The 21,495-nt window shown below is 39.8% G+C and overlaps 1 protein-coding gene across 1 annotated transcript; it reads left to right on the forward strand.

Annotated features, from left to right (window-relative positions):
* Positions 1 to 182: 182 nt before the first annotated feature.
* LOC134798290 (putative glycerol kinase 5) lies at positions 183 to 20,031 on the forward strand. The gene is made up of 11 exons (XM_063770685.1): positions 183 to 438; positions 993 to 1,086; positions 1,463 to 1,632; positions 2,602 to 2,691; positions 8,711 to 8,825; positions 10,041 to 10,243; positions 12,318 to 12,549; positions 13,496 to 13,590; positions 14,417 to 14,580; positions 16,198 to 16,331; positions 18,271 to 20,031. The coding sequence occupies exons 1-11, from the start codon at positions 337 to 339 to the stop codon at positions 18,522 to 18,524; spliced, it is 1,653 nt and encodes a 550-aa protein (XP_063626755.1). The 5' UTR covers positions 183 to 336; the 3' UTR covers positions 18,525 to 20,031.
* The last annotated feature ends 1,464 nt before the right edge of the window (positions 20,032 to 21,495 follow it).

Below are 21,495 nucleotides of genomic sequence, written 5' to 3' on the forward strand. Positions count from 1 at the left end.
ACAAAGAAATTGGTATAACTCAGGAATTATTTCCTCAACTCAGATACCAATTAAATAAATTTAATTTGATGCAACTTGAATAGCAATAATACTCTTGTTATTTTGCAAATGATTTCTTAATATTATATACTTCACTTGTTACCAGTTTTGTTTCGTTTTGTTGTTGTCTGTCAGTCATCCAGTCATACGTCATGTTGACATGCGGACTGACATGTATTGACATCGCGTGTTACGAAAAATAAATTATGCAAATTAATTCATTATCTTTGTAATAATACAAAATTAGAGACACAGTGTTACTAAAATATTAAAGCTTTAGACCGCAGCGAAATAATAATGGCGGAAAAATACATACTAACACTAGATATAGGAACTACTACGATACGTTCTTTTATATATAATTCTAAAGCCGAAACTATTGGAAGTGCTGTTGACCAGGTATGTTTTGAGTTTTTATATTAACGCAGGCAAATAAACAAGGCAGATTACTTTTATCATTTAAAAGTCCCAAGTTTCTATAAGCAGTTATTTCCATATAAAAGGAGACATTGTTTCAAATAAAATAAACACTATAATTTTAAATTTGTTCTACTCAAGTTTTATTATCAACATATAAATCGTCTTGTTAACAAATGAATTAGATTTGATACTCTCAATTCTTTCGTTACATTGTAAATTATTTTGGCAAGTTGGCAAATTTAAATATGGAGTTTGTGCAGTCAAACAAGTTTTATCAGATATTAATTGACTTATTGAATAGGTATTGATTGAACTAGTAATTTTGATTGCATTAGTACTGCCCGATGATGGACGGTAATGTTAAAAAAAAACTACTGGATAGTATAGTCTGTCAAGCCATTTCCGTCAGTAGAAATAAGCAGCCAATTTAATAAATGTAAGTGTGAAGGGTAATCAACCCATAGAAAATTTAAATTTCGCTTTTACTACTGACAAAGTTGTTTGACCGGCCATAACAATAATTCGGCTTGCAGGTCAAATTACACTATCCAAGTCCGGGGTTTGTGGAAATAGATCCTGAGGAGCTATGGAAATCAGTTGTACAAGTTGTGTTAATTTCAATCAAAGGTAATATTTAATTGTTCTTCAAAACATCTATTACATTCACATTCTTGGAGTATTTCATTTCAGGCATCTATTACGTCCATTAGAAATAGTGATGGTCTGCTAAAAGCCATAATGTGAATCACATTCTAAAAGAAGAAGAATTCTTGTCTCTGTATTATAAAAAACTTATACATTTAGCCATAATGTTTTAATTTCAGTAAGTGGAGTTTTTTTCATCACCCAAAATTACCTAAAATTTTGTAATAGTGATTGTGATAAAAATGAAGTAATTTATTGGATTCATGCACCTTGTGCAGCTAGCATCATATACATCTTCTCATTTGAGTGTGGAAAAATGTTCATTGTCATCCTATATAATTGTAAAGAGTATTTGTAGATGCGAAACTATTGGCAGCACAAATCACAGCAATGGGCATATCAACACAGAGAAGCACATTCATTAATTGGTCACGAGAGACGGGCAAACCATTCCATAGATTCATCACGTGGAAGGATCTCAGAGCCGACAAACTAGTCAATCAATGGAATGAATCTTATACTTGGAAGGTAAATGTAAATGTTGAACACAGAAAAACTAATAAGGGCAGACTATCTCGCGCGCGAGATACTGTAGCGGCGCTCCTGTGCTAAGCCAGATTGCTTTTGTTAATCAAACCCATTATTAATTAGCATACTAAACAGTAAATAGCATGACAGTACGTTTGCGGCCTTCTCAATGACTTTGAACTCTATGTCAAGGTCTTAAGGTTCTAATTACATTACATGACACGTTTATCAATATACATTGTGCTTACTTTGTAACGTCTTTTGGTAAAAATAACCAATATAGGAACTTGTCGTAATGAATTAAATATAGAGTCATCCACATGTTTATCAATTGTTGCATCTATATTTAGTTCTGTTTGTGGCGAAACCAATCGCTGGGCGAAACAAACCAAATTGAATCTAAATTGTCTTGGTAGAAAGTAGCCTAATGCCAAAAATATGCTGAAATGTTTTAGGGCACTTTTTTAAACAACATATCGCCGCTATACTTACTCAACCTCGTATCTGCAACACTCATTTGATAACAAAAACACCCGTATTCCGAATGAAAGAAAAGCGACATGTCCATCAAATGATTGTTGCAGATATGAGGTTGAGTAAGTATAGCGACGATATGGTTGAAGTTAATTGTATTGACGGTTTTTGTGAATTGTGCACGTTTCAAATAGCTTAGAGTGCGTCCAAATCTGGCGACTGCGCCACTTAAGCGCCATAGAGAACCGCATGCATTGTGCGCGCGCTGCTAATCCTGCGCAAACAGCATTCGTAGCGTGTTCGCTAGGTCAAACTATGAAATATGTGTACAGTCACCTGCAATAATATGTTACTCTTCGAAGGCCGCAAAAATATGTGACACGCTCTTATGGCTCTACGAATAAGATCGTGTCAGATATTTTTGCGGCCTTCATTGTGTAACATCTTATTGCAGGTGACTGTACATACTATGCTGTAATAACTCGTTTTTTTCAGCTATTCAAGGCCGGTGCATACGTCTTGTATTTAATAATGAGGAGTCAAAAGTTCCGAGCCGGAAGTGTCCTTAAATTCATGAACACACAGGTATGTAAGTCCCTTTTTGGAATGATTATTTTTTATTTGGTAGAAGAAGCGAGAACACAAATTTTGAAATGAAGGAAACTTCCTAAAAATATTGGCCTTACGCGAGTTTTGAACTCGCGTCTCTGAGACACCGGTCCGCCGTTTTACCAACTGAGAGAACTACTCTTCAGCGGCGAATTCTTTAGGGGGGCGCCTAGCAACATCCACCGTACCATAAACTATGTCGTTATATGTTTTGATTATTTACGGCAGCGGACGGCAACAAGCGGCCCGCGGGCCTCCCTGGATATTTTGTATGTAATATTGACAACCAACAATTGTCTGACAAAGTCATCAATATTAACAAAGTGCGGCCCGCGGCAACTTCGTTAACTACTATGTGGCCCTTGGCTGCTAAAAGGTTGCGGACCGCTGATTTACGGCAACGATGATTCGATTGAAAGGGTCGATAAGTCTCGTGTGACACCCCTGTAGTCGCACGCGTTCATAACATTTCCATGACGCGGGTTTGCCACCGTCGTAGAATAATAAAAACTAGGTACAGTCACCTACAATAATATGTTACTCTTCGAAGGCCGCAAAAATATATAACACGCTCTTTGGTTATGGCTCTACAAATAAGATCTTGTCAGATATTTGACGGCCTTCGTTGTGTACATCAAGAGGAAAATATGTAGGTAGCTAAAGCTAATTAGAGTTAGTGATTTTGTAAACGGGTTGTTTATTACCTTTGTGATAACATACTTAATTATTTCGTAAATATAAAGTTTCCTGTCTTGTTTAGGGCACTAATTATCTTAGTATTGATAAAGTAAATCGAAGGTCCCATTCTAAACTGCACCATAACTCGAGGAGTTAAGACTGATTATTGAACAATTCAAAAACGTACATACTTCGATGCTACTTAATAAATAATAATTATAAGTTGTTTTGTTGCGACCGCAAACACAAGGTTCAATGAAAGGGCACTGAGGACGTCAAAAATATGTATACATTTTTCTCCTTATTGCAAAGGGGTAAGGTGCAAAATTGTGAAAATATGTGGTGAACCATACAATGTATAATTATTCATTATTTGTATGTTAATGTTCGTAAATTATACACAACCTTTTACACCTTTGTTCAGATAAATATATGTACCTAGCTACTACACTCCATTATTCTGCATTCGTATTTGAGCGTTTTTTTAGTATATTTTTACTATTTTTTATTTTAGCAAAGTGTTTAGCAACGAAGCGCGCAAAATTTAATGACGTGCTCTTATGAATTTGCATATTACAAAAACTGGAGGTCGTGAGTGCGAATCCTGACTTGTATGGATTATGAATGGCCTCGATTTGCCACTTGCGTCCAGTCTGCGGCTTTAAGGATATTTTTTAGGGTTCCGTACCCAAAGGGTAAAACGGGACCCTATTACTAAGACTCCGCTGTCCGTCCGTCCGTCCGTCCGTCTGTCCGTCCGTCCGTCTGTCACCAGGCTGTATCTCAGGAACCATGATAGCTAGACAGTTGAAATTTTCACAGATGATCGTCGTATTGTGCCGATTCGTGCCACCAACATGAAAGAAGAGGAAATCCTCTTCTGTTCTCAATCATAGTCATATTAAATATCATCTTATTTTACTAAATTTGGATTTTTTCATTCGTTCTTTATTCTGTTTAACTTCTTTCTTCTATCCGTCGCCTTTATCTCACCTAAAACGCGCAGTGGGTGCTGCGTGTGGTCTTATTTTCTATTTTCCCGGATCCGGTCCGGATCCGGTGATTTCAACCGGGATCCGGTAGCTCCTAAAAAGTGCCGGATCCGGCTGGATTACCGGATCCGCCGGACCGGATTGCAATCCCTAGACACGCTCCTATGGCTCTACAAATAAGATCGTGACATTGGACAGGTGGAATACCACCCTAAGCGACACTGACGGAATGCTATACCCTGAGGGCCTACCGCGAACCACGTCCGACGTGTTGCCTCTTTATCCCACTTGTAAATTAGTACGTAAGTGTGACAGTGTCACGGAGTGTTCCTAGCCCGGCTGGGGCTTTGCCCAGGGGAAACTCACGGACAATTAAGGTTACTAAATTAACCAATCTAAATCTTAACCAAAAACTCAAGCAGGTGCTTACACTTATTTCCATCAACTATTCAGGGGTTTCTAAAGGATGTCAAAATGAAATGTTAGTTTTGTGACACATAATTTATTTCTATTCTCACACTGAGGAAGTTGTTCTACAAGTAAATCATTTATTAAGCTAGCATTAAGCACCTTATTCTATAATGTCAGACGATAGAGCCGGGTCGTGCCAAAAATGGTTCTACAATGATTTACAAGCAGACCTATCTAAATTTGTTAGTACCTAATTTATCATTTGCCATCACATACGATTTAATAAATTCTGTAACTTTAAATTTGGAAAAAACTTCTAGGATGGAAGGAAAGCGTACACCAACCTCATAACAATATTGCACCGCGGAGCACCACAGAAAGCCTAAGGCCTCCGCTTGAAGGTGTCGTCTCCTCCACCCAGCAGAAAAGCGAAATTCTCATGGTGAACAGCTCACCATACGCACTTGAAGTTTGATGGATATGGACGGACTTCCATACTCCGAAATAACAGCAACATAACAGTAGCGTGACATAACATAACACAACATAACACCCAGTCAGCTGAAAGAAACATTTCAACATTAACAACTAGAAACATGTGGTATCTTAACCTTTCAAGGGACATTATTATATTCTGAGTTTCTTACCAGCTGGAAATTCCTAGAGTGGATTCATCTCACAGCTCTAACCATCCCATCCCACCACATTGTTTCGCCAGCAGACTGGAAACAAAACGAATGGTCAAATAAGCAGGGACAAAGATTCAACAAGGAGTCAAACCTGAAGACAATTATATATTATCATATTCTACTTACTGTCTGTGGCAAAATAACTTCTGCATGAGCTTCCTAGCTCATGGATGCAGCGGCTGCTGCCTACCCAAGACTCGGATCGATGCTACCAGAGCATGATGTATTTAGCTTCACTTTCTAAATTAAAAGATGCCCATCCAGGGCAAAAGCCAACCAGGAAATGATCTCAACTTAACTGTCCCTGGGATAACACAATCAAAATAACAGTAACTAATGAAATTCATGGAATAATTTTTATATGTAACTCCAACATATAGAAATAAATCATATTTAATTATCTAAACCTATTTCCACCTTTTTTGTATTTAAAAATTAAGTTTTGATTTAAATATTTAATTAATATTATTCCATCATTTTAGGATTTATTTTGAAGTAGCAACACCATCAGATTTAATTAGTTTCTAATTGGCCAAATGGCTCTCATTTGTTTTGTTGCTACATCAATGACTTCCTTGCCATTAAACAAAACTATACTATATTTGAGACAAACCTAAAAACGTTAAACTGAATTATACATGCAAAGTGCAGTGTCACAATACCCCTCTCCCCGCTGTTGCGTTTTACCAAGTGTAAAACGCTCGCTGTCCTCAGCGACTATCTAAATCCAAAACATGTGTCACAACATGGTCTAATAAAACATGGTCTTCCATTCCCAGAGTGACACGCGATTACGTCACAATAACATTGCCACTTTATTTCAACATAACATGTTACATGGGTACATTATACCTATGGTTAATAAGTTAAAATATTTCTTTATTATTTTATAATTTTCATTTATATGTATTTTAGCTTAAATTTTACAATAACACGTCATTTTTAATTACTCGTTAGCAATATCTTCCGATTCACGAAAGAAATTTCAGACTTTCGGGTAATTCTGTTTATACTACTGGCAACACAGGATAGCGCTGGGGACATTTGACAATTCGGATCTAGATAACTTCATGCCCTGACCGTCATCCTTGTCGAACGCGTGTTAATTGTTATTTCCTTCTCGCTCAGTGTCAGCAGTCGCAGTGTTTTCCAAACTTTTCACGTCGTAAGCTTGGTAATTAATGTGTAACTGTGAATTAGTTTTTTAAACGTTTGTCTTGTATAGATAAATAAAGTTTAATTTAATACATTAGATTTGTTTTATTTTACTATGTTTCTACATAAATAACTTAAAATTAATGCCGTTAAAATAATTTTCACCGTTGGTTAAAATTCTCCCACATTTCAAACTTTGAGAACCTGTAAACAGCATGATGACGTAGGCGCGTGTCAGTTAGGTCATACGCGAATCTCGGAATGGAGTACCAGGCGGAGTATATTATTATACCATGTGTCACAACAGGGAGGCAACACGTCGAACTTGGTTCGCGGCAGGCCCTCTGGAACGGGGCACGACCATTTCACAGTCGCTTATGCAACGATTGGCCACGTGAGATATGCGACAATGATCGTTGTGACCTGTATTGTAATCGAATCTAGCTCAGTGCCTTTGTTAGGGGCACTATACATGTAAAGTGGGCCCAGGCGGTCTGACATACCACATTCGTATATCACTATCAGAGCCCGGAATTCTCGTAGCATTTTTGAGCTGTCATAGGGACTTCTCGTTTATCGACTTCCGATTATACACATGTATATCGATAAATACAGAATACAATATGTAAAATATGATTACGAGTTGAAGTAAACAACATGCAGTCTTATCGCGCATGAGCGATCACTTCGAGATAACCAACTTTTAGGAAATTATAAATAGAAATTAAAAATAATAATATTTTATTGTTTCTTATAAATAATTTGTTGACTGCTTATGCCTTTTAAACATTTTTCGAAAGAAATTGCAACGAGAATTGCTATCGAGCCTAATGATATCATTGCTATTCAAAGGTTATCTCGAAGAGATCGCTCATGCGCGATAAGACTGCATGTTGTTTACTTCAACTCGTAATCATATTTTACATATTGTGTTCTGTATTTATCGAGATTCATGTGTATAATCGGAAGTCGATAAACGAGAAGTCCCTATGACAGCTCAAAAATGCTACGAGAATTCCGGGCTCTGATTCACTATGCATGCCTTTCTACAGGGTGGCCAAAAAACACGTTGACAAATCATTTTTAGGAATATTTTTATTTTACTTAACCTATAAGTTTTTTCCGAATGCCATTAAAAATAATGGGGATGATTTTCCATTTTCCATTAGGCAATTGATATCCTGGATTAAGTATGATATTTTGAAACTGAAAATCATCCCCATACATTTTTTACACAGGCGTCAGGCGTGTGATATCTGTTGACAACAAAACTCATGCAAATCTATGCTAGATCTATCTATTCGTCTAGTATGTACATAAAATATAACTAGTTGTGTGGAATCTAGTCTTGATAATATCTAAATGTAGAGGAGAACATCCGGATATACAAACGAATTTTTGCCCAAGTTGAAACGGAGACCTTCGCTTTAGTTCGGTCAATTATGATTTTTTACAAATAAGAATTTGATTGTATTGTATGTAATCGTGCTCAGTAATTTTTGACACAATTACCTTCTATTTTAAATTAGTAGGCTAATCACTCGTATCAGTCACAGGCCTCGTAACTTCAGAATCTTCGGTTAAGGCCCCTGTACACAATGGGCCGGCGAGGGCCTGTCTGGGGGACACATTTATGCGTTAGAGGGAGCAAGTGATATTGCTATCTCATTCTACCGCATGGCTGCATCCCTTGGACTGGCCGACGCTGGCCCATTGTGTACAGGGGCCTTTATAAATAGGTATTTTTTTAAGTATCGCCTTCCCCTTTTGTAGTTTTTAGCAGGAGGCATTTTTGCCAATGACGACGTTTCACGACATACGATAAAAATGTTCGGAGTAGATATAAGAATTATGATTTTCGAAAGGATTGCGCTGGGAAGCTAGTTTTACCTTATAATAAAACATATAAAATTTATAAATATATATGGTTGTTTTTAGGGTTCCGTACCCAGAGGGTAAAAACGGGACCCTATTACTCCACTGTCCGTCTGTCTGTCACCAAATACTAAAAAGTATGGAACCCTCGGTGGGCGAGTCCGACTCGCACTAGTCTTTTATTTTCTTTTTTAGACTACACTAAGGCTAAGCTGGGCGTTACAAAACATCGCGCCGCTGAAGGAAGCTGCGAAAAGGGATGACGTCATGTTCGGGACACTGGACACGTGGCTGTTGCACAAACTCACAGGTAAATTTTACAACATTTTGTGTATTAGGTACCTATTTATACCGTGTCTCGTAAGTTTTTTTCGTAGTTCGCGTTCTGAGTGTCGTTTTATTCGATAATTATAATTTTCTTAAAGCGGTAACTTCTCCATTAGTCCCCATCTTCCGCTTAAAAAACCTTAATTGTTCTAAAACTTGTTTGAAAACCTACGTGTTGATAATAATGATAATAAACCAATATGCACTGGTATTTTGATTATATATTAGTTGAGGCGAAGTTATATACTAAAGGCTAATTTAGGGAGGTATTACCTATGTAATTTTGCCAATCGTTTTCCCAATTTATTGTACCATTGAAAACGAGGTTGGTATATAACCATTTGCTCTAAACTTGCGTGTCTGACGGAGTCGTCACGATAAAAGTTCGTGGAAGATTTTACGTCAGAGTTGACGTAAAATCTTCCATGAACTTTTACCGTGACACCGACTCCATTCGAAATACTGGTTTTGCTTGTTATAATTATAATGCCTGTACGATAGTTTAGCTAGCTAAGATGCCCTTGAGTGGATGTCGACTAAAATCCGCATTTCAAAACTTATAGTTTATTTGGTAAAATAAAAAAATAAGAGTAGGTATTTTCAACTTGTGCATGTATAACACTAGCACTAATTGCTTTAGGCAATTTTAACTCTTAAAATATACCTACTTACAATGTCATTAGGAAACTGAACGGTATGATAATTAAATACATCGTCTGTTTTTTGTTGTACGTATAGAATATATCTATTTAGTTCGTGTAGGTCAAGTTTAAGTAAAAATCCTTGACAGAGTTCTAACTGCAGTCGTTTTCAAAATAATTTTCCTACGCATCACAAACTTGCATTTTTGACCGCCTACAATATTTACGTACGTGTAAGAGCTGTGTGCGTGTGTGTGTGAGATATATGTAATTATGTTCTCTGTTTACGCAAACACAGCTGGGCTGATTTAGAAAATTATTTTTTGTTTGTAAGAGTACATTTCACAGTTGGTGCCATTTTCATCATGTCTGGCTCTGATGATGTGTGTATATTTATGATTAAATCTTCTATTTTCCTTTCTGAGTTGTAGTTGTATCTTGTAACTACATAATTATCTCAAATCACTTCAATCAATTTACAGCGACAGCTCTTACAACTTAATCTATAGGTTGGTCTACAAGTTACCTAAACCTACTATTTAATTATTCTACAACAGGAGGCAAAATCCACGTTTCGGACGTCTCATCAGCATCAGCCACTGGTTTCTTCGACCCATTCTGCATGGAATGGGGCGGTTGGGCGCTATCCCTCTTCAAGATACCGCGCAGTGTGCTACCCACCATAGTGGACACGGCGGGCAAGCACTTCGGGACCACTACGCCTGATATATGGGGACATGCGATACCTATCATAAGTTGTGTAAGTATACGTTCTGAATGGAATGGGGAGGTTGGGCATTATCCCTCTTCAAGATACCGCGCAGTTTGCTACCCACCATAGTGGACACGGCGGGCAAGTACTTCGGGACCACTACGCCTGATATATGGGGACATGCGATACCTATCATAAGTTGTGTAAGTATACGTTCTGAATGGAATGGGGAGGTTGGGCATTATCCCTCTTCAAGATACCGCGCAGTTTGCTACCCACCATAGTGGACACGGCGGGCAAGTACTTCGGGACCACTACGCCTGATATATGGGGACATGCGATACCTATCATAAGTTGTGTAAGTATACGTTCTGAATGGAATGGGGAGGTTGGGCATTATCCCTCTTCAAGATACCGCGCAGTTTGCTACCCACCATAGTGGACACGGCGGGCAAGTACTTCGGGACCACTACGCCTGATATATGGGGACATGCGATACCTATCATAAGTTGTGTAAGTATACGTTCTGAATGGAATGGGGAGGTTGGGCATTATCCCTCTTCAAGATACCGCGCAGTTTGCTACCCACCATAGTGGACACGGCGGGCAAGTACTTCGGGACCACTACGCCTGATATATGGGGACATGCGATACCTATCATAAGTTGTGTAAGTATACGTTCTGAATGGAATGGGGAGGTTGGGCATTATCCCTCTTCAAGATACCGCGCAGTTTCCTACCCACCATAGTGGACACGGCGGGCAAGTACTTCGGGACCAGTACGCCTGATATATGGGGGCATGCGATACCTATCATAAGTTGTGTAAGTATAGCGTGGGTTAGGACTTAGGAGTTGTCGTTAAAAAAAACTAAGGAGCGTGCTGCCATCAAGTATTGTTGTGTACATATCGTATTCAAACGGTATCAATGTTCATTTCTTATATAAAAATAAGGTGACCTCATTACAGATTTCAAAAACGAATAGTCTTTTTAATTATCTATACCTACGTACGGCTACGTGAGGCTAAAGTGCGGGTTAATTTTGTAGCTACTTAAATGATGATTACACACGGCATCGGCAATTTAAATAATTACAGTTAAACGTTACGTAACCCGTATTACGACTTAGTCTTTTCAAAGAGAATTTGAAATAGAGAGTTACTGTCATGGTAAATTATGTAGCTACAATACATTTACTGCCATCTTTCGACAGACGATTAAAACTGTTAGAACGCCATTTGACTTGATCACTATTCTTTCACTGATATGTGTTAACTTGTTAAATACTTATTAATATTAACGCCATCTACTCGAGAGTAGGTAGGCTGTAGGTTATGGCGCCATCGCTCGAAAAGATTGCACCATACCTTTGGCCTATAGTCGAGTAGATGACGTTAATATTAATATTTAATAAGTTAACACATATCAGTGAAAGAATAAGGATCAAAGTCAAATGGCGTTCTAACAGTTTTATTTTCTGTCGAAAGATGGCAGTATATTTACAGTGGCTACATAATTTACTTTGACAATCTGTCTCTATACACTCTATTCTCTTTGGTCTTTTGCTGTTCTAAGTATACTGTATCTAAAACTTGTATAGGACAGCCAAAGTGGCATACACAGTTATAATTTCATAGGGCTAAGGATATGAATTGCAATACATTTGGCTACCTAGGTCGTCCCCGCCGTGTATTTGAAATAGACTGTACCTATACCTATACCAATGGCAGGGGCTTGTATCACTTACAAATCTGTTTACTCATGAAGACGCCCTCGATTCCTTGCCTACTCGTTCCGCACTAATTTGAATAATGAATACAGATTGGCGGGTCGAGTATCTTCGTGAGTAAACAGATGTATCCGTACCTACGAACATCTGGCTTTCTACTCTACCCTTAGAACTCGTACGCAAATATTTGAGGGGTATATAATGTAGAATGCCTCTGTTCATGTTTCGCGCATGTCGAAATTGTGTCATAAATTGAGGGGCATCCATATAATGGATATAGGCGATTATGGACAGAGGCGTTTTGGCTTCTATACCCGTCAGTTAACAGGTATTAGAATCTTTAGAAAGCTATACCAAATTTCCCACACTAAATCATAGATTTTCTATATACAGATGGCCGACCAAACAGCATCCATGTGGGGTTCCTGCTGCTTCGAAGTCGGAGACGTGAAGCTCACCATGGGCACGGGTACCTTCTTCAACATAAACACGGGTTCGGTGCCCCACGCCAACGTGGCCGGTCTGTACCCCATCGTGGGCTGGAGGCTGGGGGATGAGCTGGTGTACTCTGCTGAGGGCTCCAACAACGATACTGCCTCTATTATCAAGTGGGCACAGAACTTAGGTAAGTAACTGGCCAGAAACTCTGTGTAGCTTTGAGGTCCGGTGGGCTATTTGATACGAGGACGTGTAATAGTCAGGATGGCCGTGTCGGTTGCAGATATAAAATAATCGACACAATCGCTTTTTTATTGACAAATACAAGATAATATGCATGTTATTTAAGTTTAGTTCATAAGTTATTTAAGTATTGCATACCCGAAATGGGTAACTGTTGAAACTAATTGTATCATGATTACCATCCACAAATGTACACAGTACTGCAATAAATCATTCTTATTCTTATTCTTATTCTTAATACTTGCCAGATCGTTGATACAATATTATCATTATTATCAATGAATTAAAACTAGTCTTGACTTACATTTAAGATACTAGTACAAAGTTTGTGTGTTCTGTGAGTTCTGTCTTATGCAATGCAAACTACATACATTATTTATTTAACGTCCATCTCATCCATGTGTTCTATGTAATTAACTGGTTTTGTTTGACGTAAATAAATGTATTTTCCTTGTTTCTTTCTTTCTTCTTTTTATTTGTTGCATAATCGTCAAATTTCTTGAACATAATTTCGAACCGTAAACTTTACTGAACAATGTAGCATACTGTTAACTTACCTGGACCTTAAGCCTTTTGTAATAAGGTCCAACTATGTACAGTTGGTGTTTGTACCAACGCAACAAAACAGTCCACCACAGCAAGCATGTTTATCAAACAAAGTGCAAAAAGCGAGAAACACGAGTGGCGTGATTCATTTCTTAATAAACAATCATGTGGATTATTTTTATTTTTACACTTAGTAATTTTGCAAAACTTTTGCTTTGTTTGTTCAATATTGATGCCACTTCACTTTCATTTGAATTTTTAGTATTTTTTTTATTTGTTTAGACTGCTGTGATCATCCTTGATTTTATTATTTCCTAACATTGTTTTTTTTTTTTAATTTTCAGGTCTTTTTGACAACCCTCAGGACTCAGCAAGCATTGCTGAATCAGTTCCAGACACCGATGGAGTCTACTTCATTCCAGCATTCAGTGGATTAGGGGTAAGAATACACACAATCACACTAACATCTTAATATCGTCTTCCATCGAAAGGATTATGGACATTGCGACTTCGGGATATACTGGCAGCCCTAAAATTGTGTCGCTTAACTTCAAACTCGGGTAAATCCATTCGATCCTTTAAGCTAATATGCACCCTATTACCTTTTCTTAATACCAAAATCGCATAATCTGACAGATGGATTTACCGGAGTTTGAAGTTAAGCGACTCAATTATAACATCCAGGGATCAATTATACTATCATTATCACACAAGAAACGTACGTGTAGATGTGCATCCTGTGTTTCTAAAAATGATGCACATAAATCACAAGTCCCTTTAGCTCCTGTAAGCAACATTGCCGGCGAAGAGTTTTCCTAAAGGGGCCCACAGATTACCAGTTTACCGGACGATATCAGCCTGTCAGTTGTTCGGAACTGTCACCTTTTGCGATTAACTGACAGCTTGATATCGTCCGGCGAACTGGTAATCTGTGGGCCTCTTAAGAAATAAATATTTGCCTCCGAAAGTATTAAATTCTCATCGCTATTCATTTAGCACCGCCGCTTTAACCTAAAGCTCAATTATATATTTAATTACACAAACGGGTCTACCGCGATATAATTTCATTATTTTTACTAAGGAGACGTCGGAATTTAAGAATTCCGACGTCTTTCCGTGACCACAGCTGGTGCAACTCAGCTGAAACGTCGGAATTTAAGGTAAAAACAATGGATTTATATCGCGGTAGACCCGTTTGTGTAATTGAATATGTGTACAAAACCCGAGAGTTTAAAGTGTCATATTCTAAAGATCAATAATTTCAGGCGCCATACAACGACGGCTCAGCAGCATCGGGCTTCGTTGGCATGAAGCCCTCAACAACTAAAGCGCACCTAGTGAGGGCAGTTTTGGAGTCCCTCGCGTTCCGGATAGCGCAGCTGTATTACTGCGTGCGCGAGGAGAACAACTACCAGTTTAACATTATCAGGTATTACAGTAATTCATTTGTAGCCCCATACAAAGAAGAGGCATCCTTCGTTGGCATGAAGCCCTCAACAACTAAAGCGCACCTAGTGAGGGCAGTATTGGAGTCCCTCGCGTTCCGGATAGCGCAGCTGTATTACCGTGTACGCGAGGAGAACAACTACCAGTTCAACATTATCAGGTATTACAGTAATTCATTTGTAGCCCCATACAAAGAAGAGGCATCCTTCGTTGGCATGAAGCCCTCAACAACTAAAGCGCACCTAGTGAGGGCAGTATTGGAGCCCCTCGCGTTCCGGATAGCGCAGCTGTATTACTGCGTGCGCGAGGAGAACAACTACCAGTTCAACATTATCAGGTATTACAGTAATTCATTTGTAGCCCCATACAAAGAAGAGGCATCCTTCGTTGGCATGAAGCCCTCAACAACTAAAGCGCACCTAGTGAGGGCAGTATTGGAGCCCCTCGCGTTCCGGATAGCGCAGCTGTATTACTGCGTGCGCGAGGAGAACAACTACCAGTTCAACATTATCAGGTATTACAGTAATTCATTTGTAGCCCCATACAAAGAAGAGGCATCCTTCGTTGGCATGAAGCCCTCAACAACTAAAGCGCACCTAGTGAGGGCAGTATTGGAGCCCCTCGCGTTCCGGATAGCGCAGCTGTATTACTGCGTGCGCGAGGAGAACAACTATCAGTTCGACATTATCAGGTATTACAGTAATTAATTGTAGCCCCATACAAAGAAGAAGCATCCTTCGTCGGCATGAAGCCTTCAACGACTAAGGGTGCCAGATATATCGACGCGCATTCGGCAAAAGCCGATGGACAAAGTTTTATGTCCGCGCAATAAGAGTCACCGTGAACAAGCCGTGGATGCGTCGGCAGGCGCCGATGCGAGCCGAGCCGAACGACGACTTTTTCGCTCTTATTGCGCCGAGATAAAGCTTTTTCCTATCGGATTTTTCCGAATGCGCTTCGACATATGTGGGGGAACCCTAAAGCGCACCTGGCCCCAATTTCACATCGGTGACAGGTGCGACGAATTGTAAAATCACTGTTGCTGACGTCACAGGCATCCATGGGCTACGATTACCACTTACCATCGGGCGGGCTGTACTCCTGTTTGCCACCATCATTGTATTATTTAAAAAAACTTTATTATATCAGATAAAAACAGATATTTCTCTTGCGAGGTTTCTGACAATTGTCAAAGATTTAGAAGAATTGTAGGTAATTCTTGACAGGTAATGAGTTATATGTCGGAATTTCGTGACAATTGTAGTGTTTCTTGTACAATGATGGTGGCAAACAGAAATACGGCCCGCCCGATGGTAAGCGGTAACCGTAGCCCATGGATGCCTGTGACGTCAGCAACAGTGATTTTACAATTCGTCGCACCTGTCACGTTGGTGAAACAGGGGCCTGGTGTAGTCGTAGTCAAGTGTAGTAAATAAATAAATAAATAAATAAATCAGTCGATCCGAAACTAAGGATAACTAAGGTGTAAGTACAGATTCTACTTACTAGATAAAATACCTCACCGCCATTTGTAGGTATGTCAATAACGCGTATATATGAAGTTCGACTATTGATGTTAATATCCAACTGACATTTTCAGAGTGGACGGCGGCGTCTCCAACAACGATTTCATCGCGCAACTAGTGGCGGACCTGACCGGGCTCCGTGTAGAGCGGCCCGTGCACACAGAGATGTCCTCACTCGGCTGCGCTCATGTCGTAGGCTTGCAACTAGGTACATATCAGTAGGTTTAGAGTTGACGGTGTACAATAACAACTTCATCGCACAGCTGGTGGCGGACCTGACCGGGCTCCGTGTAGAGCGGCCCGTGCACACAGAGATGTCCTCACTCGGCTGCGCTCATGTCGTAGGCTTGCAACTAGGTACATATCAGTAGGTTTAGAGTTGACGGTGTACAATAACAACTTCATCGCACAGCTGGTGGCGGACCTGACCGGGCTCCGTGTAGAGCGGCCCGTGCACACAGAGATGTCCTCACTCGGCTGCGCTCATGTCGTAGGCTTGCAACTAGGTACATATCAGTAGGTTTAGAGTTGACGGTGTACAATAACAACTTCATCGCACAGCTGGTGGCGGACCTGACCGGGCTCCGTGTAGAGCGGCCCGTGCACACCGAGATGTCCTCACTCGGCTGCGCTCATGTCGTAGGCCTGCAACTAGGTACATATCAGTAGGTTTAGAGTTGACGGTGTACAATAACAACTTCATCGCACAGCTGGTGGCGGACCTGACCGGTCTCCGTGTAGAGCGGCCCGTGCACACCGAGATGTCCTCACTCGGCTGCGCTCATGTCGTAGGCCTGCGACTAGGTACATATCAGTAGGTTTAGAGTTGACGGTGTACAATAACAACTTCATCGCACAGCTGGTGGCGGACCTGACCGGGCTCCGTGTAGAGCGGCCCGTGCACACCGAGATGTCCTCACTCGGCTGCGCTCCTGTCGTAGGCCTGCAACTAGGTACATATCAGTAGGTTTAGAGTTGACGGTGTACAATAACAACTTCATCGCAGAGCTGGTGGCGGACCTGACCGGGCTCCGTGTAGAGCGGCCCGTGCACACAGAGATGTCCTCACTCGGCTGCGCTCATGTCGTAGGCCTGCAACTAGGTACATATCAGTAGGTTTAGAGTTGACGGCGTACAATAACAACTTTATCGCACAGCTGGTGGCGGACCTGACCGGGCTCCGTGTAGAGCGGCCCGTGCACACAGAGATGTCCTCACTAGGCTGCGCTCATGTCGTAGGCCTGCAACTAGGTACATATCAGTAGGTTTAGAGTTGACGGTGTACAATAACAACTTCATCGCACAGCTGGTGGCGGACCTGACCGGGCTCCGTGTAGAGCGGCCCGTGCACACAGAGATGTCCTCACTCGGCTGCGCTCATGTCGTAGGCCTGCAACTAGGTACATATCAGTAGGTTTAGAGTTGACGGCGTACAATAACAACTTTATCGCACAGCTGGTGGCGGACCTGACCGGGCTCCGTGTAGAGCGGCCCGTGCACACAGAGATGTCCTCACTAGGCTGCGCTCATGTCGTAGGCCTGCAACTAGGTACATATCAGTAGGTTTAGAGTTGACGGTGTACAATAACAACTTCATCGCACAGCTGGTGGCGGACCTGACCGGGCTCCGTGTAGAGCGGCCCGTGCACACCGAGATGTCCTCACTCGGCTGCGCTCATGTCGTAGGCCTGCAACTAGGTACATATCAGTAGTTTTAGAGTTGACGGCGTACAATAACGACTTCATCGCACACCTGCTGGAGGACCTGACCAATAAAAAGATGGTGCTGACTGAGGTGACAATATCGATGAATTTCGTTACAAATTAGATATTTTCACCCATTAGATTTTCAACACGACCTGATCAGAAATGTCTAAATATATAACGCCGTCGACTTCTTACAATCTTGTCTAAATATTTTTTAAGACTCGGACCCTCATATATTTATTTTATGAACAACTACATTTTGAAGGGACAAACAACTATATTTTGAGGAGATTATAATTACGTTATAAAATACATTATTTTAAGCTTTTCGGAGATCTCGGAAATTTATATCTATATATCATATTTCCCAATAAAAAACGATTATTTGGTTGTTATAACATGTAGACGCTGTTATTAATAAACTGTTTACCTCGTTACAGGTATATGGAAATCCAAAGCGGAGCTAAAATCAATGCGCAAAGTCGCCTGCGTATTCAACCCACGGGCTCACGTCAAAAAAGCATACAACGTCACATTCACCCGCTGGGAGGACGCCGTGAAACGCATGTGCGGTTGGTACACAGCTAACAAGTCTCAACAGAGTCTCTCTACAGTCTCAGACTCCAGTAGTAGTTCAGTAACCCCACAAAACAGCTTCAAGGTACCTTCGAGAAGAAACGGTAAGTACACATAGCGGTGGCTTTTCTACTTGCTGGCGCTGCTCGTCGCGTGCCTGCCTATAATTAGGTGATATATATCTTGCCCTGATGTTTTTAGATTGATTCGTGAAGATACACTCAACAGTGATAACCCTATTACTTTATAGGAAAAGCATTCCACTAAATCCTGGCGTTGCCTCGTAAAAACGTGTAATATCTGAAGATTTATAGGAATAGGAGTGTCTCTTTCTGTGACAATGAATGATATACGATAAAGAAATATGCTCAGAAAATAATCATCGACTTATAACGCTGAAAAAAATTAATGTACGTAATAAAACGCACGGGGCAACACGTGGAATGGCTTCATAGGTAGTTTTTTTAAGATGTGCGTATTTTGTTTATAAATTATAAAATTCGGATAGAGTAAAAAAATCTGACTATACCTACTAGTTTTTTAGGTGTACCGTAGTGTGCAGTGTAAGCTTACATAAAAAGGGTCATGCCGGATTTCGCTGTTTTTATACGTAGCTTATAAGTGTTTGGAGGTTATAATATAAGAATAATACAGGCAATTATCAGCAGCAGTGCCATTTAATCACGTATCTAAGTTTTTTGTTAATTAAGCCTATTGATTTAAAATTGTAGCGATGGTTGGAGGCCGTCTTTAATATGATAATTAATATCAAACGTTTAAGTGTCGTCTGAAAATTCACAGATTAAGTAAAAGACATTACCTATATGTAATGTAAGTTAGCCTAAACTTAAATGAAAATGCCCATGTATGTATAATTATGAATGACTGAATGTTCGCTGTTCTCAAGTTGCCCACTATTATTGTAAATATTAGGAAATTTAATGGATAAATAATCTTCACAAAAACTAGGTTGTATTGACCTAGATTTTAACTCTAAAAATGCAGCTAAACATATGTCACTGATTGAGAAATGGGAGTTGATTGTGTGTTAGTGCATTAAACGATCCCATTTATCTAAGAACAGATTTACCTATTTCCGTAAAGTAAATAAATAAAAATATACCGGCGATGCTTCTAAAGGGGTCCACAGATTACCAGTTCGCCGGACGATATCAGCCTGTCAGTTAAACGCAATAGGCAGCTGACAGCTCCGAACAACTGACAGGCTGATATCGTCCGGCGGACTGGTAATCTGTGGGCCCCTTTAGATAGATTTCAACTCACTGAGGGCGCTCCACAATTTTTGTTTTCCTTTTTTTAAGCGTTTAGATATGGAAGTACAAATAGGGATCGAAAGAGTTTCTCTACGGGTTTATTATTCTTGCCATAGGCTGTGCAATTTACCAGTTAGGGCTTACTGCCATACTAATAAATAAAAATAATAATACTTACTGTGACAATGCAGCTAGCTTGCTCACTTAGCCAAAACATGACAGAGGCATTTAATAACTAGAATGTTTATTTACAATATTTAACGAACTCTAATACCCCATAGAAATTAAACTTTCGTGAGACATATTTTAAACTGTTTAGACGACAACGGTTTCACTCACTTGAATTTTTAGTCGCTATTGGCGACATGTTTCGGGCCCGTCGGGGGTACTTCCTCAGGCTCGAGTGCTCGCGGCGGCTGCACTTCGTGCACTGCCAACATGTCGCCAATAGCGACTAAAAATTCAAGTGAGTGAAACCGTTGTCGTCTAAACAGACTAATACCCCATATTTGTAAAAACGCAGCCTCATGACATGACATTTTAGGTCCATATTCTATACTTAGACTGTTTTGTATACCTAAACATAATACAAAAGTAAGAAAGAAACGCGCTAACATATCTAATCATGTAACTTCGCTCAGAAAATGCACTTCTTTGCAATTTATGCTCAAAATATTGTATTAAACTAGTAGTGAAAAAGACAAATACGGGCCAATATTATTTAATTAAGATAAATTTTAAGTTTATGTACGGTATTTTTGGGAATTGATGTCTTTATTTAACGATAAAAAAAAAAACTTCCGTAAGATCTTCCAACTATTGTTCAAAAGGAATCAATCAATCATAAATCATGGCAGGCCATGATCCAAAAGTAAAACAAAATAAATAAGGCAGCAATAGGTATTCTACAAAGCAGTAGCTCATAACATAACGTTATTTTAAAAGGCCATTCATTGGGTAGTTTACCGTATTTATATTAAATGTATCTACATATATATTAATTCAGTTACAGGGTTTACGTAAAAAAAGTGTTATAAAATAACTCAAACTAAAAAATAACTAAAGCTACTAATTAAAATTACCTATCAAAATTTTGTGCCCTTGGTAGGGTGCCCATCATCCCACACCTTATATATTGTACCTACACCTAAATCCATACTATACTAATATTTTAACGGAAGTCTGTCTGTTACCTCTTCACGCTCAAACCGCTGAACCGATTAAGATGAAATTTGGTATAGAGATTGTTTGAGTCCCGAGGAAGGACGTAGGTTTATTTTTTATCCCAGAAATCATCCCTTAAAGGGGTGGAATTTTGTTTGGGGACTTTACAACAACTGCACAACAAACTTTGTCAATAGGAACTGTCCCGCCTGCGCGGTGTAGCACCGGCGCTGGTGCACGATTTAGTTGAAATTTGGTATAGAGATAGTTTGAGTCCCAGGGAAGGGCAAAGGGTAGTTTTCATTCAAGAAATCACTCTTTAAGGGGGTGAAAAGGGGGGTTGAAGTTTGTATCAACAAAACGCAGATTGAATAAAATAATAGCTACCTACCTGAATTAATAATTCCACGCTGACGAAGTCGCGGGCAAAAGCTAGTTATGAATAATTTTGAATTATAGTTGGAAGATTGTACGGTTAGGGTCTCTAAACATTTTGACCCGAGGATCACGGACAAACCTTCGCCTCCTTTTACAGATTGTAAATAACTTGTCTCGTCTCTCTCTCTTTGGCCGGATCCGGCCCGCGGGCGGTAGTGTTAGCCCTGTTTTACTAATTATTGTAAAGTATTTGTACAATGGCTAAAAAATCTA

This window comes from Cydia splendana, chromosome 16 (genome assembly GCF_910591565.1).
Source record: "Cydia splendana chromosome 16, ilCydSple1.2, whole genome shotgun sequence".
Classification (NCBI taxonomy): Eukaryota; Metazoa; Arthropoda; class Insecta; order Lepidoptera; family Tortricidae; genus Cydia; species Cydia splendana.